General features: G+C 38.3%; 1 protein-coding gene and 1 long non-coding RNA gene across 2 annotated transcripts; both read right to left on the bottom strand.

The window, feature by feature from the left end:
* Positions 1–2311: 2311 nt before the first annotated feature.
* LOC131236797 (uncharacterized) lies at positions 2312–2984 on the bottom strand. Its single transcript, XR_009166882.1, has 2 exons — positions 2848–2984; positions 2312–2648 (listed from the first exon to the last, which is right to left on the bottom strand). It is a non-coding gene; the product is annotated as an uncharacterized LOC131236797 (long non-coding RNA).
* Positions 2985–3109: 125 nt separating this feature from the next.
* LOC131236795 (uncharacterized) lies at positions 3110–18376 on the bottom strand. The gene is made up of 5 exons (XM_058234239.1): positions 18300–18376; positions 18143–18196; positions 15264–15386; positions 7665–7860; positions 3110–3209 (listed from the first exon to the last, which is right to left on the bottom strand). The coding sequence occupies exons 1-4, from the start codon at positions 18357–18359 to the stop codon at positions 7726–7728; spliced, it is 372 nt and encodes a 123-aa protein (XP_058090222.1). The 5' UTR covers positions 18360–18376; the 3' UTR covers positions 3110–3209; positions 7665–7725.
* Positions 18377–21321: the final 2945 nt, after the last annotated feature.

The raw sequence follows: 21321 nt of genomic DNA on the forward strand, positions 1-21321 counted from the left end.
GAGTTTCCTCGTATTGCCGGTAGTTTCCTGCAACACAGAGCCATGTGAGGCCCACTGCGTTGTGTGTGTGAAATCCACTCCGTCCATCGGTGTCAAAAGATCATGTTACAAAAAAGAAACCAATATTGAGAAAGATACAAATCCAAGTCGAACACACCAGAGGAAACATTGGGAATAAAAAGACCACTGTTGAAATCGTCACAGTATTTTATGTGCCATCCAACCCGTTGGTAAGGTGATTCCCTTCCCACTGGTAGGGGAAACACAAATATCAGCCTGATCCAAAACTTCTGTGGGCCCCAATAAGGTTTGATGGTGGCATTTAGTCCACTGTTTCTTGTGGTGGGGCCCACTTGAGTATTGGACCTGGTTCATTTTTAGGCTCTCATCTAAAATGGGCTGTCCACACTAACGACCGAGCAGATGTGCCACGGACAAAGCGTGCATTGGCCCCATGGGGCTCTGTGTCGCAGGAACTCTGGTTAGGGCTCGAGATGGAACGTTTGATGGATTGGTTGTACTTAAAATGGCGAATTTGATACGAAAACGCTTGAGTGACTTTCGCTTCTTGCGGATGAGGTCGACCGACGCCAGGTGCGCCACTCTATCTCTGGACTGGGACTGGGGCCCAAAAATCAGGCCGTTTCAACGCTCAGATGGGCTACTACATGGGAAACACTTAAGATGGAATGTTCCACCTTTAAAATAATCTAACTTATGTGTGGGGTATAGATCATCCAATCCACTCATCTGACAGGCTACACCAGGATGGATGGATTTGTTCTGGAGTATGACAGTTAGAAACACACTTTTGACCATGGTTATTGAGTCTTGGCTCAATATCATGGATGCATTGATTGTAAATCTGCTCAAAAATAAGATATTTCGGTTCTCATATGGAGCTGTGGATTAAGTGAACAAATGGCTCGGATGGTCGATATCCCTACAATAATTGTTGATTTTATATTACTGGCAAAAAAACCGTATGCACTGATAGAGCCAGTGCGCACATCCCCGCCATCCAACCATGGTGGGTCACACCCACCATGTGATTCAAATGGGAGGTGGTGCCATTTATAGTCAGGAGAAGATGAGCATAATCGCTTCACTAGGGGTGTTTGTTTTTCAGCCCCATTAAGGACTAAGGAAATGAGACAGCTTCTGGTAAATCCACCAATTTGCAACAACTATCTACGAATCTGCAGCAAATTCCAAAATACATTACATTACATGGAAATCAAACTATAAATCCGTGAACATTGAAAGCATTTATTGCAAAGGAGTAGCTTTTTTTTTTCTTCCTTTCAAAAGTCTTATTGTGAGGATTTGTTAATTCTTTTGTGATTTGCATGGTTCTCTTGATACTTGGCAATCCTTTTTTTTAAAATTTACGCACACCACGTGGGGCACACCAGCACTCAAACAGTTGAAATGCACTACCACTGAGCCATGAACCATGAACCGGGTTTTTCTTCTATGTGGCAATCCACTTAGGAGTGAAGTGGCAGTTTCTTTTGACATGTGGCGATCTCCTTCAAAGTGTTTCGCCCAGTTCTTTTGACACGCTGCTTCATCTGCACCGATAAACACGAGAGGACGAGACACAGGAAGTTGGAGTAACATAAATCAGTGTAGGGACCACCACGATGTGTAAAAATAAATAAATCCAGTCCAATCCAAAACTCTAGCGGGCCACACCATAAGGTGGGAATGGTAATACCCACCATTGAAACCTTCATGGGGGCCCAATGTTCTCTTTATACGAAATCCAACCTGTTTAAAGGGTGATCTAAAACTTCAGTGGGTCCCAATAAGATTTCGATGGTGTGCATCTTATCCGCGCTGCCATTTCCTTTGACCCACTTGAGTTTTGTATAGGCCTGACTTTTGTCTCAAGCCTACACGTGAGCTGGTGCAAGTGGGCGAAGTGATAATACATACATCAGTGGGGCCTACAGCGATTTATGATAACTAAGATTCCATTGCATTCAGGAGACGAGCATTTGATGCCAGAAAAAGGGAGGGTGGAGCAGTAACGTGACGAACTGCCGTTCCTTTTTTTTTTATCTTTTTTTTTTGGGGGTTAGCTTGTTAGTACACACCCATGTCAGTACACACACTCCATGTTAGCCACCCCCACTAGGAATGGATACCAAGACCTCTAGTGTTGAAACGAGGTATCTCCTCTCAGTCTGCCAGTTGAGCTATGGATCTGGGTGTTGCTACGAACTGCCCTAGCATTACTCAAAACAGGGAGATCAGTGTCAGCCGGAAAGGCCCAGAAATTGATTTCCAGCTGCTGAAAAGGAAATAAAAGACTACTTCGCTCTTGACTTTTGCACATTTCTATTCGGATCTGAAGAAAACTGCACTCCAAAACCAAGCACACAGATCTCCATATAAGATACAAACAGTTTCCATTTTCCTATAGATTCCATGTCCACGAAATGGTTTCAACAAAACAAAAAAGCAAGAGGTGGAAGGAATAACTCACCAAAATGCACAGGGAGATGGAAGAGTGGTCCTGTTATAGAAAGAACAGGTCGCTGTCATCCAAGGTACAGCAGCTTCATTACATGATCAATATGGATGGATCCAATCCCTCCTTAACACTGAAGTCACATCCAATGGTTGTGATTAATTGCCACCTGCATATCAGAAAAGGGGGGGTAATTTCTCTATCATGAGATGACAAAAGCACTTTTGACATCGTCCGTTTCAGCTCAATCAGACCATCCCGCAGGAGATGACACCGTCTCCCAGTAGATGGTCGGTGGACTGTCAATCAAACATTCTATTTAAATTAATTTCAGCAGACAAGACTTTATGAGCTTAAATTAACCTCACCCCTGTCCAGAAATGGCGCTGACTGTTGGAAACATGACTGGTTGACCCGAGTAGAACAGATGCTCGTCATACTCGGCTGTGTGGATCCCACGTCCTTAATGAAACAAGCAGAGTAGGGGCAGGCACATTTCCAAAATGCACGCCCAAAATCTAAAATGCAGGCGGATCACCAACAGAAAAGTGCTACACATTACCAATATTTCCTATGACTTGTTTCCAGACATTCTGACCTTAGTCTACTTGAATATACATACAGAACTCTTCAGTTTAGCACTTGAAAAGTGTAGCCAGTAGCCACCATAACTTTCCAAACACACCAAACAGGTTCTTAAACCGCTTCCTGGTCCCTGCCTGTGTTTGTGCTGCAATTCAAAAGCAAACCAAATATCAAGGCCAGTCAGCACAAGTTTTCCTGTGATGAATATATTATTTCCAGCCTTTAGCTTGCAAACTATTTCTTCCTAACTAGTTTTTGAATTTTCTAAAATAGGCTAATAGTACTGGAACTCAACCAAATCAACTCGACTTTGGCTCGTCTCAAAGTACTACTAGAGTAAAATTTTCAGTTGCCTGAAAAATCAGCCCAACTCAATGATCAACTCAATGACTCAGATATCAAATCACCTTTTTTTTTAAGGTAACACTACCAGGGATTGAACCCAGGATCACTCACACACACTACACTGTCCCCACCAGCTCATCTAACAACTGGGATGGAGCATGCAATGGACCAGGCTGTCCCCCTCGACAGTCCTGCCTAAAGAATAAATGCCTAAAGTTGGGGTGGGCAATGGACCAGGCTCACCCCATGCAGCAGCACTAGGGCTGCATGTCCAGCTCATTAGGGCAGCCTCACAATCAAAATTTGGGGCTGGGTGGATAAATGGCAGGTGGCTTGGGCTTAGGTTTGACAACTTTTCTACTGAGGCCCAGGTGAAGAATGGATCCAGGCCCTTCTGTTGCTGTGGAAATCTCAGCTTGACAGCTCTAAGTGATGAAACATTCCAAGTTGAAAACAAAAAGGCAATAAAGGAAGCAAGTAACATTTTGGCAAATATGAATAATCTAGCATAGAAAAGTTCTTGGTCTCTTCCTATGGTGGAATAATATCCTCTCACATAAACAACAAAGACGAACCAAATGATATCCATGCAACTGCATAAGGTGTTCCAAAACAGTAACGGTGGCTATAACAGCCACCACCACCGTTATCGTTATGATACAGGCCATATTGGCCGTTACGGCCATTTTTTATTTTTTCAAAAAACTGTTACATGACCGTTACGGGGCCGTTACGAGCCATTACGGACCATTACGGCCAGTTTTTTTTGTAACAGCCGTTACGGCCGTTTCGACCCCATAACGTGTAACGGTTATGACCGTTACTATTACATAATGGCCGTTTCATAACCGATTTTGAATACCTTGAACTACATCAACAAGTTCACTAGCAAGCATGGTTTAAAACCAAACAAATGAGATTCAGAATTGTAAGTAGAAACTATATGAACTGATACAAAACAATAACATAACAGCCATAGTTTGAAGACTTGAGACACCAGTTTATGTTGCTGCTATTTCTTTATCATCTGCCTTTAAATAGTCCAAGGGCATGTTTTGGTGCCACTTAAAAAATAAGTTCATCTCATTTTAGTTCATCATGATTATGTATCAGAAAACTTGAGACCAAGTCTACGGTTGAATTGAAACTTTTAAGGCATGTTTGCATGGAAACTCTAAAGAGAGATTAATCCATTTGGTTTGCTGATAATTAATCCGTGTCTCTTTTTTTTTGCCTTTTGCGAGGAACTGGTTGCTCAAATCCTTTTCTGTTCACACTCTGACTCAAAACCAAAGGCATTGGAAATACGTTGCTCTCTACCACAAAGAACACAAGAAAACGTGATGTTGGAATCTTGGGACTAGGTGATTCACACTATTAGAAACTGTCAGAACCCAAATGGATTCAATCACTTTGGATACTTTCCAGACAAAGAAGCCATAGAAAATCAACTCAATATACTTTGGAACCAAGAATTTTTATTTTTATTTTTTGCAAGTAGACAAAAAAAGGACTATATAAAAAACCTGATAGAATATTCGAAAAAAAAAAAAAAAAAAAATCCAAACTACCACATAAGCTCTTCAAACTAGAGAATCACAATTTAGTACTGGACTGAGGTGGGAGTTAGCTTAACATTGGGCACTAGTCAACTCCAAATGGTCCAATCAGAAGTCATATCTTTAGACCTTGCACACAACCACCAAATGCATGCAATGCATATATAGGTGTTTCATGCTGCATAAATGGGAACATTATGCACGATTTAGTCCTGATGACCCTGATTTGGAATGCATAACCCAACAGGAATCTGAATCAGTGTTTTAAATAGTAGTAGTGTGCCGCATAGCATTCAACCCTCTGTAGCATGTAGTGTAAATAGCGTAGCGTGTAGCATAAGCTACATGATACTTCTATTTTTTAATTTAAATATAGAAAAAATATGATAAATAGTAAGAAAAAAGCAATATATATATGCCTAAAAGATTATTCATTTTTTCAAGTATAAGCATATTCAAGTAAGTTGTTAATTATCATTTATCAAAAGCCAATCCACATATAAAGTCATAAACCAAATTAAATAATTATCACATCAACAACTTTCTAAGCAAACCACTTTAATTAATAATGTATAATTGAAACCACAAGTCACACCTCACAACTATGAAAAGAAATAAAAATCCCACAAGTTAAGAGTACTAAGAACAATACAGATGTCATCTATATAAAGAAGGTTTTTCAAAAACCCTCTTTCGAAACCTTTTTTCTTTTAAGTTTAGTTTTAAAGGTTTTTTAGCATGTGAGTTTCACACCAACTTTAACAAAGGATCATTACCATTTTAAGTGAAAGTAAACGAAGAAAGGTTTGGTTTAAACTTTACATTTTAAAGTTTTTTTTATTTTATTTTTTATAATATGAGTTCCACACTATTTTTAAAAAACAAAACTAAAAAATAAAAACAAAAATAAATGTTCTCATCACTCTTTGAAAATAAAAATAAAAAATACATTGTAGCATACGCTACAAACGCTACACACTACGTAACTGTAGCGTACAGAATGACCCACGTAGCGTACGCTACAGGGGATTTATACTACGCTACGAGCGCTATTTGAAACACTTATCTGAATAGTGTAATTAAACTCATTTGGCACAAAATGGCTAAAAATAAAATAAAAAGAAACTAAGTGGTTCAAAGTGTAGTTAGCAAAACTCATTTTTAAACTCCATATAAAAATAATAATAATAAACTCATAATTTTATTTTTTTTGATAATCAACTTTATTAGAAGGAACTAAGACATAAATCCCCACAACCATCCACAAGATAAAAGAAGAAGCAGTTGAAAACATACATACATACGTACGCACGCACGTACGTATGCACGCACGCATACATACATACATGCATGCATACATCTGCCACCCATTGGTAAAATTGAGTAGATGGTAGAAATTAAAATACCCCAGTGCTCTCAGAGATTGCATTGAGACACCGACAATCACGCATGATATAGACTTTAAAGTAAGTTCAACATAGATTCTTTGGGATACTATATATATATATATATATATATATATATGGGAAAAGGTACTATGCGCTCGACCTCACGAGTCCGTCCCATGAGGTCGAGCTGTGTGGGCCCCACCGTGATGCGTTTCGAACATCTAACCCATCAGTCAGATGCACCATTCCATCGTGGGCCTAGGTCTCAAAAATCAAGTCAATCCGTGACTTTTGTGGGCCACACCACATACAGAAGTGGGGAGGGGCCGTGCACCATTAAAACATTCATAATCAGTTTTTTGGGCCCACCGAGATGTGGTTTGCAAATCCAGCCCATCCATTATGTGTGTCCCACTTGCATGAGGGTTCAGACCAAGTTTCAGCAGCATTCAAAACTCAGGTGGGCCCCACCAAGTGCTTTTATATGTTTCACATGATTTTAGATGGTATGGCCCACCTGAGTTCCGTATACGGCTGATTTTTGGGATATCCCATAATTTAGAGGGTACCCATCAAATGCACGGTGTTGATGGTCGACACGCATCACGGTGGGGCCCACACAGCTCGACCTCATGGGAGCTAATCGTGAGGTCGAGCGCATAGTACGCACGTACGTATGCACGCACGCATACATACATACATGCATGCATACATCTGCCACCCATTGGTAAAATTGAGTAGATGGTAGAAATTATAGCAGAGACCGATCAGTTTCTGTGGGGTGTTACTTCACAAGGAAGGATTTGAGAGAGGCAAAGAATGATATTAAGTATTAACCCACTATTTGATCACCTATATACATTATTGCTCATGCATGTAGAGATTCTAATCATTTTCACTTAATTTTCTCTTTTAACCTTGTTATAAACAATACATACACACATACTCGCATATATAGCCTTTTAAAGTACACTTTTTTTTTCACTTCGAAAAAAATAGTACACTGTTTTTTTAGTTGAAACCATATTAAACTTGAACTTCTCATTCTCTGAACTTTTGGCATTTCCATTACTTTGACCAGATTTTTCACCACATTTTTAGTTATTGAGACCAAATTAAACTTTCTATGGTTCATAGTTTGCAACCCTAATATTTTAATTTGCAAATTTCCACGTCGAAAAGAAAAATCAAGCACAAACATGAGATCCTTGTATGATACGAAACCAATAGCCAGATAAGGTTTCCATACACAAAATTCCTTCCCATAAAACAAAAGACACAGGCCGGAATTAGAAATATCTCAAGTACCTGCACCAAATCCTCGTGCAATCACAAACAAGAACTTTGTGCGCCGATAGAACTTGGGACTTTAAACATTATCTGGCCAAAATTCCCTGAAGAAAGCTCGCTCAAATTCCTTTTCTTGAAACTGCTTCTCTTCTTCCTGAATCTTCCTCATCCTTTTTGAGGAAGCCTTGGATTTCTTTTTTGATAGCAAGTGTTCCTGTCATGTAGAAATACTGAAATTAGTCTAAAATTCATTAGTAGGGTTTTATGAATCAATGAACACATCAAGGAAGCACAACCGACAGCTAAGATAGCCATATCCATAATATCATAATATTCTCACTTGGTTAATAGTAATACAACCTCATGCAGAATTTGCAAAACACTTTGCCTCGAACAAATTATAGAAACTAGTGGGATACATCCCACATGTTCAATCCGGTGAGCATTTTTTTTTAATCCTTTTTTTTTTCTGTAAATCATGTTAAATCAATGTCAAATTGTTACAAATCCACGATTTTTCATGTTTTGCATGGCATGAAAAATCATGGATTGAGAACTTCGAATTTGAGATTTGGAGAAGAAGGACCGAGTTGCGGAAAATTGAAAAAAAAAACATAAAATCAAACATGTATGTAACCTAATCTAGTGATTCTTCTTTTTCTTTTGAATGTATTGCTTGTGTTTTCACATGTCTTCTTACAATTATAAATTATATAAATAGACTTTGAATATACTTGCATCAATTTAGTTAGACAGCGCATAAATTAGAACCCCATACAAAAAAACTCATTATGTGCACTTGTTTTTTCTTTTTTGATAGCAAGTGTTCCTGTCATGTAGAAATACTGAAATTAGTCTAAAATTCATTAGTAGGGTTTTATGAATCAATGAACACATCAAGGAAGCACAACCGACAGCTAAGATAGCCATATCCATAATATCATAATATTCTCACTTGGTTAATAGTAATACAACCTCATGCAGAATTTGCAAAACACTTTGCCTCGAACAAATTATAGAAAGCCGCCCAACTTATGAAAATGAATAGGAAAAAGAAATATAGAAGGAAAACGTGTGGAGAGCTGAATATGGCTCATTCCCTAGAGGGACATATCTTCAGTCTGTGAACAACAATATATGGCCCTTCCAGTGTCACAGGCCATATTGGTGTTCATTCCCTTGACGTTTTTCTTAGTTCTTTTGAATAAAATTTAGCGTTATCTTACCCTTCAAAAAAATAATACTATCTTTCAAAAAAAAAAAAAAAAACATTCTACCCATAGATGGAGTTGATTATCATGTTACTCTAAGGGATAACAAATGGTCCCATGTCTCAGTTATTATGCACCACTCCACATAGTACGGCTAACCTCAGTTTGGGTCCAGTCACTGAACGTTCAGCTATCCCAGGTGGTAGGAGCACCAAATTGGGTCCAGTCACCAAATGTGGGTTGGAAAAGAAACCATTAGAACTATTTGAATCAGATGGTTCATTCAGTGCAATGGTTTGGATCAAATTGCCATTCTATGCTTTATTCATTTATGACATCATGCTCATGTCACAGTTTGATTGGTTCCAACTAACCCACAAAGAGTGGTTGGGTCCATGCAGGTTTCAAAACATTGTCACTAGCCAGTGATGATAATTAAAGTGACTACTGTACCTAGTAGGTTTGGGACCCATCACACCTTTAGATCCAACCGCATTGGTTTTCATCAGTAAAATTCCAGGCCCCGTGGTCTAGTGATCCAAACCATTGATATGATGGACCTCATCATGGATGGACCACCGATCCATCGCTCATGCACCAAAATCCCCAAAAATGGAAGATCTCATTCCTAGCTATATAGCATATGCCTTCTATAGTTGAGTGTTGGTATTGTATTTTGTTTCTTCCCAGTTATTTGATGGCCACTTATGAACGTCCAGGATCCCCCCAATCCAGGGGATTTTCCTAATCTGCAGGCCCCACATGTACGAAGTTAAGGCGTCATTTGAAAAGCTGGGCATTCAAAAGTTACTAAAGAATTTGTTTCGAGGAAACAACTTCCTTAAGAAGGATATTCTATCAATCATGTTTGGGTACTAGGAACATTTTTTTTTAAGAGTTGGGTACTAGGAACTTAATACTGTGGAATCCGGGTTAAGGTTATGAACACCGGTATCACTGTATCAGTGGGTGGATCAGCTGGGCCCAAAGACAATATGATACGGGGTATATCGGACTGTTAATGCCCTCACTGGCCAGGGAAAAAAAGATGCAAAAAAATCTGGGAAAATATTTGGAAAATAGGAAAAAAGGTAAAACATCAGAATCTATCTTCTTTTTTTAATGTATCCAATTGTGCATCAGACTATTCTTTATTAAGAATGTTGTCTATTAGCTTGACCTGCTGAAAGTCAACCAAGCAGGTCCTGATCGAACATAAATCAAGCATGAATTGGTGGATTAGGGTTCATTACATATAAATACAAGTACACAACAAACAAGAAGATAAAAAAAATGAAAAAAGTGATAGATCCATTCTGCTTTGATTGCTCAATCTCACTCAAATATTGTGCTTTGATCCTCAAAATAGGCCTAATTCTAGTCTATAAATAGTTTCTAAGCTTCCTTCATGGTTCAAATGAAGAAGTAGAAAATTGAGGAAAAAAATTTTGAAAATATAATTTTCAAAATGGGGTCCTTATGGCCGTATCGGCTGTAAAGGTTCTGTACTGGTGACCATGAAATCCTATCTCTTGATGGACCAGTTCACCCCCGTATCGCATAACGGGGTTGGCCGATACGGTGACAATATGGCCATATCACAACCGATATTTAAAACCCTGATTCAGATACATATATAATCTGATGACCATGAAACCATATATATATATATATATATATATATATATATATAACACACACTTTTGGTGAATGTCTTTTGTCCATGCAACGGCACTTTTGTGATTTCAGAAAATGGACTACAATCACTTTGGATTCTTGGGTTCTCTGCCTCGGGCTATAGTGGAATTAGGGCTGTTAATGGGCTGGGCCTGGGGTTGGCTTCAGCCTGGATTTTAAACCGTTCAGGCTGGCTGGGCTTATTCAAGATTTTGATTTTGCCTGCCTTGCTCGGCCGAGCCCAGCCCCAAGTGGAATAGACTTAGGACACAGAGCTGAAGCATCTGTGGGAGAATTCAAGGTTGAAAGTAACCATTCCATCCCATGTGCAATTCTTTTATAGGCAGAAATGTCGCATACGGCATAACTAATCATTGCAGCCGACATACTTCTTAATATTTAATATTGCTTACTGTGTAATGAGAATTCTTGAATATGCTCATCTCAGTTTCCACGGATTGTGAAAGTACTTGCATGACCTCTGCCCATGAATTCAGGAGCCTTAATATCTTGAGGAATGCTGCTATAATATGTACAACGAAACATCACTATTTTCAGGACTGACGTCGACGGACCATGTCCATGAATCTAGAGATTGGGCTGTGGTATCCATTTGAAAACAGAGAAATAGTCCACATTCCAAGGACAAAACTCGTAGTAACTGGATGGTTAGAACTGCCCCATCACTACAAGGTTTGTTAGGATCTATGGACCCTGATCATCAGAGTGTATTGTTCATCCAGCCAACATTTTCACAGGTTGAGCTCCGCGCTGAGCTCGTTGGGGGCCGCAAGAGGCAACACCCCCTTGGTTGGGGTTTTGGGGGCGTCCCCCGGTCCAGAAGGCAATTTTGTAATCTCACATGGAATTTTTATGTAAACCCTAGTTCGTTTGGGGTAATATATATTGTCGTGAGAGAGAGAGAGTCATCATTGTATTGAGAACTGCTTCCTCATTTTTGTCTTTTGATCATAATGGATTGGTGTAAATCCGTGGATGTACCAAAAGGGAAACATGTAAATTTATGTTTTGTGGTTTGCCTCTTTTTTTTCTAGTTTCTTTTGATTCCGATATTGTTGTGCGTCTGGTTGAGAACGGATCTTTCTCCCAACCAGGTTTGCCCAATAGCAAATCCATGTGTAAGGTTGGGACTGAACTATATAGAACTAACATGTTCGCCACATGCAAGCGTCTCTTATATCAAACATACATGGAGTTCAGTTGCCTTGGGGTTTTTTTTTCCCAATACAAGCATCAATTATAGACTTCTAAGGTATTTATTGAGAAATTTCAGCATTGCCAAGTGAATTACCCATCCTGTTGTTCTTATATATGCAGAATGGAAATGGTGTTCAGTAATTTGTGATTGTAGGTAAAAGTAAGCCAATGATACTCATTGGACCTTGATTTTGCAGGATACTGGTAAGAACTACACTGCTCTCTTCGCAAATACTGTCGGCACCAAGCAAAAGAAGAATGATCAAATAATAGTTTGGAAGGTATTTTAGTACAACTTTCCATTTAACATGTGAATAATCCACATTCAATGATATTGAACCCAACTATTCAGTGTCATTGAGGTTCAGGTCAAACTAATTATTAATCTGCCTTTTTTTAGTTCAGTTTTCTCCAATGAATTGCTCCACGGCAATATGGATGGATGGGGTGATCTTGAATAGAGTGACAAGGCAGTGCAGATACTTGCACGTAACCAAACAAAATGGTAAGTTTCAATTGTAAAAGTGTGATTTCATTTTGGGATGTTCTACGTTCTCTTGTATTCTTCTCAAGATATTCAATAACGGTAACAGTGGACATAACGGCCAACCTTAGGCCATGAAACGTTCAAAACATTTTTCAAAGGAAGCAACTGTATCAGCCCCATATCACGTAACAGGTCCCACCATCACCGTTACTTAACCCAACTAATGATTCCTCTAGGCCCATCAACAAACTGCCATCGTTATCATATAAGCATTATTCCAACTAATTGGGTTTGGTTACAGTGCTATGCAATCCCTACTCTGCCATTCCACTCTATGAAGGCTCTTACTTTATATAATTGAATGAATTTACCTCAGTTCATCTTGTATCTCGTTTGGATCAGTGGCATTCTATGCAATTTAAAACTCAGTTGCATATTGTGAAACATTAGGTCAAAACTATTTCTTTAAGCTCATAGTTATAGAGTATGAACTGATTCAATATTCTTACGGTATAGTGGATGCAGCAAATCTCTAACTGTCCTTAATAGCTCATCAAGAACTCCCTGGCTCAGAGCTAGGTCCCTTTCTTTGGCTTGGTCCTCGAGGTGGGGATCATGTTCTCTTTCAAGCTCAAGCAGCTCCGGGAAAGCATATCAGATCATATTATCGTTCATTTTTATACTGATCGGTGGTGGTTGACTTCAAAATTAACTTAGTAAGGATGAAGAAAATATGAAGTGTTTGGTGGCTAGGTTTTTGGTACACTTTCTATCTAGATCAACTGTGATTGTTTCTAGTAGCCCAGTCATTTGAATGCTGCTTTGGACAACTCTCATGCATGCAGCTTTTGTATGGAATTTCTTGAGCATCATGGTTTGGGGTTTATCACTAAGCACATAGATGATGATAATAGATGCGCAAGCAACATGAATGACTAGCCTCCCCATAAAATAGTACGAGCCCCGCCGATGTATGAGAAACAGTTGCCAGCCTTTAGAAGTATTTATCCTCTTTGGCAGGGTAACCGTGCATACATTTATATAGTGCGTTAGAACTGGCACTATATCAACTGATTCTACTCTCTGGTTGAAAATATGCAGTACACAAATATAGGACCTTTTTCCTTTTCTTTTCTTTTTTTTTTTCTTTTTTCCAATGATTCCAGCTGGCAATTTGGATATGCCTCATTTTTATGAGGTTACCATTACCATCCATCTAATGATAGCAGTTACATAAACTTGTACCTGACAACTGTAAAAGGTGATCAGGCAATGTAGATTACATTTGAACCAATTGCTAAAAACATTCTTGTGACACTAACCTTTACCAAAAAAAAAAAAACTCATGACCCTGTTCAACTCTCTTCAAACATGGTGGGGAAAAAAACTGAACTGTTAAAGTTGTCGTAGGGAGTATCAAATGATTCTTCCTTTTTCACCATACCATTTAGTTATCAATCTACCTTGTTCTTTTGAATCCTATCACAGCTAGGAGTAGTTTTCATATGTCAATCTACCTGTTCTTTTGAAGCATATCAAAGCCATTAAAGAATGTAACTTTTTTTAATGATATGGAATTCGTAAGGTATTTTGAGCCCATTGAAGCTTACACTATCATTTTGCCCTCTAGGGGTCAGGTCTTTGTGGAACTCCACAGAATTTTTCTTTATTTTCTCTGCACCTATAACTTATATTAAGGATTTTCTTAATTCGAAGCTCTGTGGGCCATTTTCCAGAAATTCCTCAAAAATAGGTATTTATACTTTTTATTCAATGTTTTGCTGTTTTAATGGCAGAATATGATGTGTTAATCATAATAGAAGATATTAATGTACATTTTATAGATTGTTGTTGTTATTGTTGTCATTTTATAATTTTTTTCTATTTACGCACTATTTTCGGCCCTTTTTTTGAAAATTCGAAAAATCATTTTTTATTGAATGTTTTGCTATTTTAATGGTAGAATATGATGTGTTAATCATAGTAGAATATATTAATGTGCATTTTATAGATTGTTGTTATCATTTTATATTTTTTTATAATTTTTTTCTATGTACGCACTATTTTCGGCCCTTTTTTAAAAAATTCGAAAAATCAATTTTTATTGGATGTTTTGTTTTTAAATGGTAGAATATGATGTGTTAATCATAGTAAAACATATTAATGTGTATTTTACAGAGTGTTGATGTCATTTTATATTTTTTATAATTTTTTTCTATTTACACACTATTTTTTACCAATTTAATATTCGAAAAATCAATTTTTATTGAATGTTTTGTTGTTTTAATGATAGAATATGATGTGTTAATCATAGTAGAATAAAATGTAAGAAATTTTCATATTACATTCATTCTAATATATCTATCATTGATAGTAGATAGTTAGAAAATTAAATATATGAGTTTTGCATGAGTTTTGCTTCATAAATTCATCAGACAATCCGATACAACTTCTCACCAAAGAGTGGACCGTTACACCACCATAAACATGTTCCAATTTATAAATGAATGCATATTTAGAATGCTTAGAATATTCCGGATTTAATTCATATTTTTTCACTTTTTTGGCAAAAAAAAAAAAGCACCGTTACGGGTCGTTACGCCCCCGTATCGTTACTCCCGTTTCTCCAACCTATCTGCATATCCAACTTCACCTCTCTATTGATATGGTTTTTTTTTTTTTTTTGAAGACACGGGGTGTCTCCACCTCTTTTTTGAAGTGAGACTAATCCCTGCAGATACACGCAGTCACCCACAACCACGTGTATCGCGTAAAGCCAAGGAGAGGAATTGAACCCTCACCTATAGGGAGCAAACATATGGTGAAGACCATTCGCCCAAACCTCGTTTTCACCATACCATTTAGTTATCAATCTACCTTGTTCTTTTGAATCCTATCACAGCTAGGAGTAGTTTTCATATGTCAATCTACCTGTTCTTTTGAAGCATATCAAAGCCATTAAAGAATGTAACTTTTTTTAATGATATGGAATTCGTAAGGTATTTTGAGCCCATTGAAGCTTACACTATCATTTTGCCCTCTAGGGGTCAGGTCTTTGTGGAACTCCACAGAATTTTTCTTTATTTTCTCTGCACCTATACCACGCTTGTTCTTCTTCACATGTGGTTGTAGTGGCTCCAACCTACCCTGTCCCCACCAAAAAAAAAAAAAAAAAGAGAGATTGGTTAATACCACTAACAGGAAAAGGAAGAGTACATATGGGTATGGAATCCATCACGCATGTGCACAGAAATCATAATGGAAAACATAGCAAGAATGTCAAAAATAGCATAAGTTTCAATCTTGCCTGCCAAAAAGAAAAAAAAAATGCATTGGACTTTCAATCTTGTCAACAACTGAGAAAACAGCAAGCTGGTAACCAAGATTTAACAGATTCTTTAGCTTAAACTCTATCCTCTTTATTCTTGTCAGTAAACTTCATTAGAAGGAAACAAGAATAAAAACAAGGGATTTTTCACCTGGAAATTCCTCAAAAATAGGGATCATACGGGGAAAAAGTGCCTCTATGATTCTTTTTTCCAAAATGTATGTTGGACAGTACAGATGAGGGGTGAAACAGCAAGATTGCCGCTCACCCCTTTTTTTTCCAATTTGGAAGTTGGTTAAACTTTAAAAGCTTTTTAGGTACCTTTCTTTCCTGTTAGGTATTTCGACAACAATGAAGCAGCAACCTTTCTACAAAAAAAAAAAAGTTATAATACTTGTAACAAAAGGATTAAAATAACTTCTTCTTCTTCTTCTTTTGAGCGTTAAGGTTTAAAATAAATTAGTACCTTTCTTTACAAAATGGACTGTGATTTTGCCCTAAGTTTTTCACAAGTATTCAAACCAACCTGTGAAATCCAAAATTCACAAAAATGCACTTTAGAAAATTGAGATGGTCTTACCCACTACAACCAATTCCCTCTCCAAGTTGGCTATGAGAGACTGTTGGCAATCGTAAGGCTTGATGAGGGGAGAAAATACCTTTCTCAAGAGATGGAATTGGGGAAAGCGGTACGAGCAAGGTATTCAAAAACGGTTCTGCAATGACCATAATGGAGATAATGGCCCATAATAGTCTGTTATGGGGCTGAAACAGGTTTTCTTTACAAAAACAAAAGGCCGTAATGGCCATTACGGCCTGTATTGTAACAGTAAAGGCGGTGGCCATTACGGCAACCATTACCATTATGGAATGCCTTGGGTATGAGGAAAATAACAAATAGGATGGCGATCCAAATAGGGAACCTACAAGAAAGGTGGCTAATGATTTCGAGAAAGTGTTTGGTTCATCATAGGGAAGGACGATAAGATTCACTTGGAAGGATAGATGGCTTGGCAACGTTTCCCAGGCTGAGTCTTTTCAGGATTCCTCTCTTTCATTCTCTGGGAAACAAAAGGTGCATGAATGCTGCGGAATTCTCGAGGGAGTTATTGTGTAGTGCATTTGTCCTTGCAAAAATCTTTCAGATGTTCAAATGGACCTTTTTGAAAGGCTTCAGCATGTTAAATTAGGTGCATGTTGATATGTTAGTTGAGGAGTCATCATTGCTATGGTGGGTCAAGTTTACCACTTGCCAAAGTGTGGCACGTAGTTGCACAAACCACGAAGCAAAAGATTCAAATGCGGGAGCAAGGGACCATCTATTTCAAAATGTTATCAAGCATATACAGCTAGGAAGCATAAGCATGAGCACGAGTCTGAAGTGTGATTCAAAGCAGGAGCAGCACCTATTTAGAAGGATCCTGCAACTTTGGCACACACACGTTCTGTCTAGGGTGCAAGCATTTGCTTCGGCCACTGTGGTGAATAAAACCCTCAGGTGGGAAAATTTGAAGACGCCTCCCAAATAGATGCTCCATGTGTTTCAATGACCAAAAAAGTGTTGATCATTTGTTCCTTCATTGTCGCATGGCTAAAGAGATTTGCAGGGCATTTCTTTGGCCTCTTTTGGATGAAGTTGGACTATCGATGGATCCCTATTCTAGTTAATGAATGGGTGGTTAGTGGGTCCATTTCTGGCCAAGAGGTAGTATCCTGTGGAGGATGGTGCCTTTTGATACTTTGTGGGGCTACTGTTTGGAAAGGATAAGAAAAAACTTTGAGACAAGCATGCTCCATTGGATTCAATCAGGTGAAGAATTTTGGCTATACTAATTGATTGCGCTCTCCGAAGACCTGAATTCAAGTGATGCTCCTCTTAGGGAGAATTTATAACTGATTGGAAAATGGAAATTGGCACTTCAAGGCACTTACTTTGGGTTTCATATTGGTCGCCTTTGTTATTTTTGGGTGTTTCCATTTTTGCTTTCTCTTGTTTGGGGCCAGCTTTCTGGTAGTAACGAGAGGTTCCACTTTCCAGCACTCGTAATTTGTGGCTTTTAATAAAATTTTGTCACCGTTTAACAAAAAAAAAAATTTCCATGGGCACAGTGTGCACCAAGAGTCATTTCGCATTAAAGTTCCCACAATTTACAAACAGTATATCGAGTCTTAAAATGCATTTCAAAATGGAATTTGAGGATTCAAATTTTGAAATGCTGTTGGATTCCCGCCAACCATCTTTAAACGGTGGGAGATAAGAGCACGCTGTGCATATTCAACTCACTCCCCAGAATTTACAAACATTAGTAAAAATTAAAGAACTACATAACAATCTACCAGAGAACCAAAAACCCTCCACAGAAATTTGATCCTGACAAGAGATGGAAAGAAAATGTGCAAGAAACCCTAGAAACAAACAACCTACACATGTAGAAGAAACAGAAGGCAATAAGCATAAAGAATACGACAATTCAACGAACTGCGGGTCTTAAGAAAAGAAACCCTGATCAGCAGATGAAATCATGCAAATTATAGGATCAGATAAAACGTATCCGTATAGAATTCCGAAGCGAACCTGTTCGGCGATTCCAAGACCCGTGCCCTCCTTCCATCCATGCTTCTTCAGTAGCTGCAGGACAGCAAGACGCGATGCGAAAATCTTCAAAATCGGAAATTTCCGAAGAGAAAAGAAAAATCCCTCGTGAAAGAAGAGCGGGAAATGAGAAACCGACCTGAAATCCGATGTTGGAAGAGTCGATGGCGCTGGAATTCGAGCCCAGCTCTTCTCCCATCGGTCAACGCCTCGATTTTCAACGACCCGACGAAGATCGACGTCAGTATTTCTTCTGCAATTTCAGAAGGTACAAAAGGAATCGACGTATGACTCGATCCACCGTCTTATAAAGAGAAGCTGAGTCCAATGCTTGGCAACGTCAATAGCGTCCTGATGCACCTATTCTACAGGTGGGCCATGGTTCGGCGATCCGTACCGTTGATATTGTCTGCACGCATCTGATGTAAAATCCACTCCGTCCATCAGATCCTGTCCTCCATTCTGTTTTTCCATTCAAATGACAAAAGAGATCCACAAATCATTTGGGCCACACCACAGGATTAACGAAGATGGATGTCCATCATAAAAGATTTAAATATGGGATCACCATTGTGTGTGTTCTTTAATCAAATCCGTTAATCAGGTATAACTCACCATGATAAAGTGAAAATACAAAAACCAGGATTCTCCAAATATCAGGCTCGCCACACCATGTTATTAGAGGTTTTAGGAGTTTTTTTTGACGTTGCTGCCATTGGTCTGGTCCATCAGAGCTTTTTAATTTCTCTTATATTTTGTATGTACGAATAAATTAAAATTTATCACCCGATGAACGTAGTCGATATACATATGCAATATGGTGAACCCCACGAAACTTGGGTGGCTGCGTGTCGACGATTCCGGTTGGAATTGTCTACAGCACCTGGTTTAAGTCGGAAACGGATTGGCTACTGCCCCTGCAACCAGCCAATGGCTGGTGTTCGGTGCTCTGTGGGACCCACCATGATGTTTGTGTTTCATCCATGCCGTCCATCTAGTTTTATAGATCATTTTATGACATTAATTCAAAAATGAGTTACATTCCAATCTCAAGTGGACCACATTACAGGAAACAGTGTCGAATGAATTTCCGACCATTAAAAATTTTTTGGCGGCCATGAAAGTTTTGGATCAAGCTGATATTTGTTTCTACCTTTCATCTGGGTCTGTATGACCTAATCAACAGATTGGATTTCAAATAAACAGTACAGTGGCCTTTAGGAGGATTTTAATGGTGGATATCCAATCAATATTGTTTTCCTGTGGTGTGGTCCAACTGATATTTATATTCCTCTCATTTTTGTAATCAATCACTAAAATGATCTTTAAAAATGAATGAACGGAGCGGAGAAAACAAATACATCATGGTGGGCCCCACAGAAAACAGACCATCAGCCACGGGGCTGGTGGCAGGGGGAGTCGCCAATCCGTTCATGTAAACCATCCAACCTGTGTAGGCCCACCATACTAAACATGCGAAAAATCCACCCCGTCCCTCGGGCGAATACCATTATTTGGACGGTAAATACAGTAGATAAACCCAATTAAAAACCCATGTGGACCCAATGTCGGGAGTAACGTGAAACTGCTCCCAAAGATTCTAACTTCGTGAAGTGTGGCCTGGCTTATCATCCCTTCATCCGGATTAGTTGCACCTGACTAGCGGGTTTGATGGAAACGATATCATGGCAGCCCCACACAAACCTATGGTTGGCATCCCATCAACACTGTTTTCATGCCTCGTGGCTCATTGAATTGGAGATCTAAGTTATTTTTTAAAGGGCGCTTGGATCATAAGTTACTTATGCTATGAGTAACTTATTTTAATTTATATTTATGAGGTTAAAGTAATTGAGTAACTTTAACTAAAAAAGTTATTTATAATTGATCTTAAATCAAACTTATATATCTCACAAGTAATATATCTTTGTTTTTACTTATTAAGAAGAATCAAACATGCCTATCAGCTTCTCCTCTCTTTTGTTTTTCCTATACCTTTCTTTAGCAACTTATGAAAAAGTAAAAAAGCTATATTTTTTATAAAAAAAAAGACAATTAAAGTGATTATTATTTTTAAGTTTTAAAAAAGTTTATAGCTAATTATAAACCAACTTACTTATCCGAAATAAGTTACTTATCTACCATTGTAAGTAAAAAAAGTAACTTATTTGGTGGTATTCATACTGACCCTAAATGGCACAAAACCAAATTAAGGGCCAACAACTAAAACATCTCATTTTTTGCATTTGCTTACTCTCGAACTCATTGAATGGTGCTAGATTTGCCATGTTCAAACCTCACGTAAGCCATTGCCTAGAGTCATAAAACACATTCATTCAATGCAACTACCAATATGAGGCAAGGATAAAATTTGACATAGTGAACATTACGGTTGTCAAATCATCAATTTCTCTAAAAGCCTAGGCTATTAGAGAATAATGCATTAATGTATATAAAGGGACTAATACTCACACACATGTGAGGGGAACTCTGCATGGAAATATACTGGGTATAGATGGATGGACACTCACAATTCACACCATAAATGGCCCCTTATTGGATAATATATTAGGAATTCACACTGTTCTCAAGATTCCTAAGAAAACATGATGTTTGTGGGGTGGGTGACGCCTTAAAAAAAAAAAAAGAAGAAGAAGAAGAAAGAGCTCAACTTTGGGCTTTTTCCAAGTGAAAGGCGAGGTCGTTGGTGTAGCCGAAATGTATAGACAGACAACGATAGGGTTATGCTTGTGCATCCATTTCAGACAATACGTAAAACTGCAATACTGAGTTTAAGAACATTTGTAAATACTTCGAACAATCACATTTGAAAAATAATATATTTGAATCTCAGCATGCATGACTATCTCCCATGCTCAAGCGATGGGGTTTGCGCCGGTTTTTAGTAAACATCTCATGTGCAAACAAACCACATGTTTTGGGAAAAAAATGCTCATGTTTTCATAGCACTATAAATTTTAGTGCTCCTTGCTGCATATGTTCCCTGGATGGGCTGATCTGAATCATCCATTGAGGGAGCAGATCAGGTGGTACCTTGAGCATAAGTTGGTGTTACCTTGATCACAAGGGGCCCACCCTTGATGAATGTGTTGTATATCCATGTTGTCCATCCATTTTTTTCATCTCATTTTATAACTTTA

This window comes from Magnolia sinica, chromosome 2, assembly GCF_029962835.1.
Source record: "Magnolia sinica isolate HGM2019 chromosome 2, MsV1, whole genome shotgun sequence".
Lineage (NCBI taxonomy): Eukaryota > Viridiplantae > Streptophyta > Magnoliopsida > Magnoliales > Magnoliaceae > Magnolia > Magnolia sinica.